Source organism: Tympanuchus pallidicinctus, unplaced genomic scaffold, assembly GCF_026119805.1.
Source record: "Tympanuchus pallidicinctus isolate F22 unplaced genomic scaffold, pur_lepc_1.0 scaffold8, whole genome shotgun sequence".
Classification (NCBI taxonomy): domain Eukaryota; kingdom Metazoa; phylum Chordata; class Aves; order Galliformes; family Phasianidae; genus Tympanuchus; species Tympanuchus pallidicinctus.
This window is the reverse complement of record NW_026294802.1, coordinates 47,621,132-47,628,294: the sequence shown is the minus strand read 5'-3', so window position 1 is coordinate 47,628,294 and position 7,163 is coordinate 47,621,132. Positions and strand designations below refer to the sequence as shown.

At 58.5% G+C, this 7,163-nt stretch overlaps 1 protein-coding gene across 6 annotated transcripts; it reads right to left on the bottom strand.

Moving 5' to 3' along the window:
* Nucleotides 1-244: 244 nt before the first annotated feature.
* On the bottom strand, nt 245-6,944 carry TOR4A (torsin family 4 member A). 6 transcript variants are annotated; one of them, XM_052667662.1, is made up of 2 exons: nt 6,794-6,944; nt 245-2,672 (listed from the first exon to the last, which is right to left on the bottom strand). In XM_052667662.1, exon 2 carries the CDS (start codon nt 2,631-2,633, stop codon nt 1,056-1,058), a length of 1,578 nt encoding a protein of 525 aa, XP_052523622.1. In that variant the 5' UTR covers nt 2,634-2,672; nt 6,794-6,944; the 3' UTR covers nt 245-1,055. The 6 variants fall into 6 exon arrangements, with proteins under 6 accessions (XP_052523622.1, XP_052523619.1, XP_052523618.1 ...); XM_052667659.1 differs by lacking the exon at nt 6,794-6,944 and adding an exon at nt 6,001-6,106; XM_052667658.1 differs by lacking the exon at nt 6,794-6,944 and adding an exon at nt 4,715-4,852.
* Between the last annotated feature and the right edge of the window lie 219 nt (nt 6,945-7,163).

Below are 7,163 nucleotides of genomic sequence, written 5' to 3'. Positions count from 1 at the left end.
CCTGCCCTCTGGGGCACTGGGGGGGTTCTGCCAATGCAGGTTGTACCCCAAACACAGCTGACAGCAAAGGGGGTATCAGGGGCAGCATGGACAGCCGTTGAGCTGGGGTGATGCCTAACCCTCCCATCATACCTTTGAGCTTTCAGCAAAGCTGCAGCTTTTGCTCCCAGTCCAAACCACAGCCACATCGACCCTGAAGAGAAATCTGGGTGGAAAACCACATTTCGGTCACATATGGGAAAAGTACTTTCAAATTAATTTATTCAAGATAGTTTGGATTTATTCCTGACAATAGCTCTGGAAGCAGAAATTTGTGATGGAAGTCTTTGGAGACCAACAATTAGAAAGAGGCAAATCAAACAACCAGTGCAAACATCCACAGGATTACGTATGTGATAATTCACAGCAACTTGTAGAAGGGAACCTGGGCACAAAACCAAAACCTGGAGAAGCAATGCCATGAACACCTGCTCTACCTGCCTGCTCAAAACAAAGACGTGCTGTTCCCAAGGTACTTCCAGGCAGTGTGCTCTCCACTGGGTCTCAGTGGAGACTCAGGCTGCCCCGTGCCCACACAGCCCAAATGGTCTTTTCCAGTGCGTGCTGCCCAACAGACACCAGTTGCTATTTTGGGCTTTCTAGATAAGGAGCATAATGAGGTGCACCCAGCAGCAAAAAGCAGAAGAGCTCCCAGTGGAGGCTGTGGCCCTGGAGACGGTGAGATGTGGCTCTGTGTGCTGCTGAGACAGAGAACCCCGATGGGTTCTGGTTTCTTCCTTCACTTGGTACTGCACAGCGTCTGTCCTCATTCTAACGAGTGCATGAGTAACAAAGTGTCTCCAATTGCTGTGAGGCTGTGGGGCCCTCGCTGGCCACACCGCGCTCTGCAAACATGGGGAACACCCAGAGGAGAGTAGTTGTGCTGCAGAGGAGCCCGGGCTGCCATCCCCTGCCCCGACCAGCAGCCCCAGGGCAGCCACTGAGCTGCTCTGCCCTCACACACTCCTCGTGAGACTGTAAATCCCAAGAACAGGCCGTGTCACCGCAGAGAATCCCTACAGCAGGTTGACTTTGGCCACAACCTGCTTGCAGCCCAGCCTGGAGAACTGCTTGTCGCCCGTAGTGTAGTAGCTGAGCTGGCCGGCCAACCTCTCGACGTGGCTCTGCTCGGGGTACAGCCCTTCCCTCCTCATCTCCTCCAGGAAGCAGTCTATGACGTGACTCCTCTCCAGGAGAACGAAGGGGACGACGTCTGCTGCCTTCCACAGCGGGTGGGCATGGCTCAGCACGGGCTGGATGACGCTCAGCAGCTCCTCAGCTCCGCTCCGTTGCTGCAGGAGCTCAGCGGATGCGTTCTGGATGACAAACTCGGTGATTTCACCACCCCCTATGTTGCTTATCAAAATGTAGATGGCATTGAGGAACTCATTGGTTTGGTTGGGTTCAAAGAATCGGCTGAGAGTGTCCAGCAGGACCGGAGACATGAGCTCAACCTCATCCAGAATGAACAGCGGTATCTTCTCCTCGATTTCAGCTCTCGTAACCATGTCAGAAATCTTCTTAGACAAGTCTGTTTCACAAGTCAGAGGATCCACGCCGCTCGGGCAGTGGTGCATGACAAAGTATTGCAGCACGAAGTCATTGTCCATGACGGAGCGAAAATGCTTGGCCAGCAGCCAGCCAACGTGACTCTTCCCCACTCCTGTGGGGCCATTTAGCGAGAGGACCAGCGGCTTGTTGTGGATGTGGGTAGCGAGATAGTCCTTCAGCAGCTGCATAATACTTTCCACAGCAAGCTTCTGCCCAAATACTTCCCGGTGCATTGTTTTCTCTAAGCCATCGAGGTCGTATTTTTGGAGGTTGTCATCCAGGTTCTCTATGGCGTTAAGGATCTGGAAGAAGATGATGACGATGAGCAACAGGAGGCAGCGTTTGGCGTTGCTCTTCTCCTCGGTGGGGAGGTACCTCTTTGTTTTGTCAGGGTACAGAACTATCCGAGATTTCCTTCGTTTCTTTTTCCGCCTGGATTTGCTCATCGCCCACTCTTCCACAGACGTGTCAAAGGTGAAGTACTGGGACGTCTTGAAGCTGGACTGGTTAAAGAAGGACTTGGAGGAGCCGTAGAAACCAGATCTGTTCAGGGAAAACTGCCTCTGGAGCAGCCGCGCATGGACGGGCTCGGATGACTTTTCCTGGGGGAGCTCGAAGTGCAGCCCTCTTTTCTTCTGCACTCGGTAGCGCTGCTTGAGGCGGACGATTGCCCTCAAGGGTGAAGAAATAAAAGAGATTTTCTTGGAAGCAGTGCGGATCTCAGCATCAGGCTCTTCTTCCCCTTCGCTCTCAGAGCAAGACCCCTCTCCCTTCGCATCGGCCTCCTTGCAGAGCAGCTCTCCTTCCCCATCGCTGTCAGAGCAGCGCATCTCTCCTTCCACATGGCCATCAGCACAAGGTCCCTCTCCTTTTGCACTGCTTTCTGCCACATTCCCCATGGCAGTGGGAAGTTCTCCATCCATCTCAGCACAGGACACCTCTTCTTTTGCACCGCCCTCAGCACAGGATGCCTCTCCTCCCACATCCCCCATGGCAGCGGGTGCTTCCCCATCCACCTCTGTATCGAGCAGCTCTCCGTCCATCTCGCTCAGTTCTTACAGCCCACTCACATCCTCTTCTTTCTAAAGCAAAAAGGACAATGCAAAATCAACCTCTGGAAGAGCAGGAATTGACTGACAGCAGCCAAACGAGGCTGATTGGAACGACCACACACAGCCACGGGGTGTCCAAACACGGACCTCTGCGCACAGCATCAGCCGTGCACCAAGGGGTGGGGAAGGCAGCCCCGGAGAAAGGGCACCGTTGGACGTGGCGGGCAGCAGGATGCGGGCAGGTGGATCCCGCCCTGACGCCGTGCTGTTTCTCTAGCACCTGCCAAACACGAGCAGCACTCAACAACACACCCCTCCATAAGGAAACAGTCACCCCACACCGCAGATGGGGCGTGGAAAGCTCTGCCGGCCGCGGGGTCCTTTCCTTCCCGGGCAGCACTACGGGATGGCAGCTGCTCAGCCACCTTCCGCTCCCGTCTTTCCCCACCCGGAGCCACGAACAGCAGCGCGGTCACCTCCCGAATCCAGCTGTGGGAAACGCGTGGACGGAGCTCACCCGGCGAGCAGGGAGCGGCGCTGCGATGGGAGCGCGGCGGGGAGCAGCGAGCGACGTCCTGCCGAGCCGATCTCCGGCCGCGAGGTGCCGGCTCCGTCCCCGCCCGCCGGCGCTGCCCGCAGTCCGTGTCACGGTGGGAGGGCGCTTCCCCAGCGCTGACGCACGGGGACGGCGGCTGCGGTGACATCGGCGGGCAGGAAGCGGAGCCGGGCAGGGCGAGCGAAGCCGCTCCCAGCGGCCGCCCGGCACGCAGCCCCGGCCCCGCTGACCGCTGCCGGCCCGCCCCGGCACGTCGTCGGCTCTCACGTCGGGGCGGCCGTGCTCCAACCCGGCGCCCGGCGAGCTCCATTAGCCCCGGGCGTTAATTGCTCACCTTGCGCGACGCCCGGCCGTGCCCCGCACCGAACCGGCCGGGCGAGATTCCTGCACGCAGCACGGCCGGGGGCTGGCGGCCACGCCGGGTCCCCACGCTGTCCCCGCGTCACCCCGGCACCGCTGCGGTGCTCTCCAGTCCCGTTCACTTCTCTCACCCAGGCGCTGCCCGAAGCCCACGGCACTGCCATCCCAAAGCGGCTGGGAACAGCTCTATGGCACTGCCATCCCAAAAGCTAGGGATCAAACCCACCACACTGCCATCTCGCAGTGACTGGGAGCAGACCCACAGCATTGCCATCCCAAAAACTGGGGAGCAGCCCCATAGCACAGCCAGCACTACACTCCCTGGGCTGTGGGATATCACAGACCTTTGTCTGGGGACGGTGCATCCTCCCCCAAGGCTGCCCCGCACCAGGGCACGGAGGAATGTGGGAACAGGAAGGGGATGCTGTCAGTGTTCAGAGGAATGGGTTTAGGGAGCAGAGTGGTAATGCAGGAAGCAGCGGCACATCTCGGCTGCTCCCCAGTAGATGCTGCAGGGACACCACCTGCTGCCCTGCTGCATGGGGAGGGGACCCCAGGCCCTGCTCTGACAGCTGAGACCCCAACGGCATCCACCCCGCAGCAGGGGATGACAACACCCTCTGAATGAGGGGGAGCGCAGGGACCAAAGCCCACCTCCAGCACCCCTGGACACCGAGAGCCCCGGCTGCACCAGGCAGGAGCACAGCAGGACAGCAGAGCGTGAGAAGTGGCGCTGGGAAGGGGAACCACTGGGAAACCCCAAAGATTCCCCTGGGCTGGGAACAGCCACCTGCATCTGAGTGCGTTTGGGGGAAGTGCAGAACAAAAGGGGGGAAACGGGCAGAAGGGATGGGAGCAGATTTACAGCTCCAGGGAGAAGCGGGTCACCTGAAGCCCTGTGCCACCCCAATCCTGTGCCACTCCAATCCTGTGCCCCCTGCACCTCTGTGCCATTTACATCCCCATGCCACCAGCATCACCACGTCACCCTCACTGCTGTGCCATCCCCATCCTGTGCAGCTGAACACACCCCAGAACCTCACCACGTCCCACGGTGCTCAGCTGCTCCCCACCTCCCCGAGCACCGCACGAAGGTAACGGTGACACAAAGCCCCAAATGCAACCATTTCCCATTCGGCCCCATCTGCTTACTGACCGTGGGCTGGGTGTGGGGTCCCTCTGTGTGTCCCCTGGGTGCTGCCACCCCAACCCAGCACTGCTCTGCCCTCACAGCTGCACGGTGCCGGGAGGAAATGGCGCAAAGGAGTGGCCCTGCACCACTTCCTCGTCCCACTCCGTCCTCGCCCCGAGTATGGCTGCCCCGTGTGAGGGCACTGATGGGGCTGGGGGAACACGTCAGCCTTGGGATGCTGAGTTTGGGTGATGATGTGGGATGTGATGGGTGCCAGGCTGGCAGCAGCGGGGTCACAGAGAGCCTTGGGGATTATTGGGGTGGTCTGGGGGAAAAGAAGGCGAATCTGGGACAAAGCAGCATGTGGGGAGGTGCAGGTTTGTGCCTGGTGCAGCTCTGTGCTGACAGCCCTGAGCCAAACCTTCCAAAAGTGACACCCCCCAGCAGCAGTGCTGAGGGGGCAGGGGCTGTACCCACAGCTCGGTGCCCTCTCCCCACACCCCCGTGCACCCATGTGTGCCCACTCCACGGAGCTCTGCTCGCCGTTGTGCAACGCTCTCATTTCTGGTGAACCCAGAAAGCACAGGGTGGGAAGTGAAACCCCTCTCCTGCTGGAGCAGCAGCCCAGGAGCAAAAGTAGCTGGGAAAAACAAAACCTCCCAACTATTTCCCTTCCCTGGATGGACTGTGGCTGTAAGGATCAGCCCAGCCATCCCCTGCAGTGGGGGGACATCAGCATCACATCGTGGCCCCCTCCAGAGGAGCCGTGAATACATCTTGCGGGCTGCAGTCCGCATGGACACAAAACAAGGCATTTTAGGGGATAAATCGGGGGTTTTGCAATGGGAGAGCTCTTCCCCAGCAGCATTTAGCATAGATGCATACCATAAATAATGCAGAAGCAACGATCCTCAGCCCTTGTTAAAAACAGCTACGGGGAGAGCAAGAAGCTGCCACATCCAGCAGCAACAAGGGTGTGCAACGGGATGGCATTCTGTGCAACGGGGCTGTGTGTGCAGCGGGGGGCACTGCAGCCGTGGGGAGCACGCAGGTGCAACAAGGTGGGTGTGTATGGATGGGGGGAAAGCTGTGCAAAGGGGGAGCATGCATGTGCACTGGGGGAGTGCAATGGTGGGGATACGTGCATGCAGGAAAGGCTGTGGGGGAGGGGAGCATGCGTGTGCTTTGGGGCAGCGCAATGATGGGGGGCACACACATATTGGGGGGAAGGCCACATGCATGCAGGGGATCCTGCAAGTAGGCTGGGCCCCGGGTCACCCTCTTCCCCCATCTCGGAGCCCCCCACTCACCTCGGGCAGCCTGGAGCCCTGCAGCCCCCGCCGGGGCCCCCGCGGAGGACGCGGCCAGGAGCAGCAGCTGCACAGCCCTTCCTGCAGGGCCAGGAATGCAAATCCTGCCCAACGCCGCCTCTCCCGTGGCTCAGCCCCACCGGGTCCTCCCGGGAAGAAAAGGAGTGAGAAAACCCAGGGGAAGCTTCGGGACACCCATCCCTTGTGGTCACTGGGAGCAGGGGGTACCCAGAGTGTTGGCAGCCAACGTGGGCTGGGGGCACCCACACATCCCTGGTGCTGCTTTTGCTTTTACACCAAATTCAGCTCTTTTCTCTGCATCGTGGCATCGGTGAGCTGGGTGCATGCAAATCTCGTGGTGGCAACCAGGACACAGAACAGGGCTGGAGGTACCCGGGGGGGTCATGAGCAGGGAGGTGCCACGCTTCCCTCCCCCGAGAACGGAAGAACAGGAAAAAAACAAACTAAAACAAAAAAAAACCACAAACCAAAAATAAAAACAATGAAAGAATGCATAAACCCTTCCCAGGCTGCGGGGTGGGAGATTTCCAAACCTAAAAGCAGATTGCAGCCGACGGCAGGAACACCGGTGGGCAGGAGGCTCCGTGGCACCACTCAGCCCCATCTCACCATTAGCAAAACTTTCCAACCTCCATCAGCAGACGTGGCCACACGTGTCCCCAGTAACCCAAACAGTTTACATGCAGGCCGGGAGCATCCCTTGTAGGGAAGAGGCATCCTGCTGGCTTTCTGGAGGGCTCTCTATAAACAGTTTATAAATAGAGCAGTGTACCTGGAGTGCTGGGATCTGCTGGGACGATGGGGTTCCTCCGGCGGCAGTGCTCCCATTGCACAGTGCAGGATGAGCCACAAGTACCGACTGCTATTATTTGTACTTCTGGCTCGTTTCTTTTCTTTCTTTTTTTTTTTTTTTCCAGCTTCCGCAGTTCAGCCTGAAAAAATTCCTTCCCCAGCTTGTTTCAATTAGCTTTGAGCCTTTTATGTTTCATCCGACTTGAAATGTTCATTAAACCCGAGTTGTTGCTACTGTAATGCTTTGAAAGCTGGGCAGTGACAGCCACCCCATGGCTCTGGGATGGGGACACTGTGGGGACCCACGGCTCTGGGATGGGGACAGAGCAGCCTCAGGCAGCACTACTCTG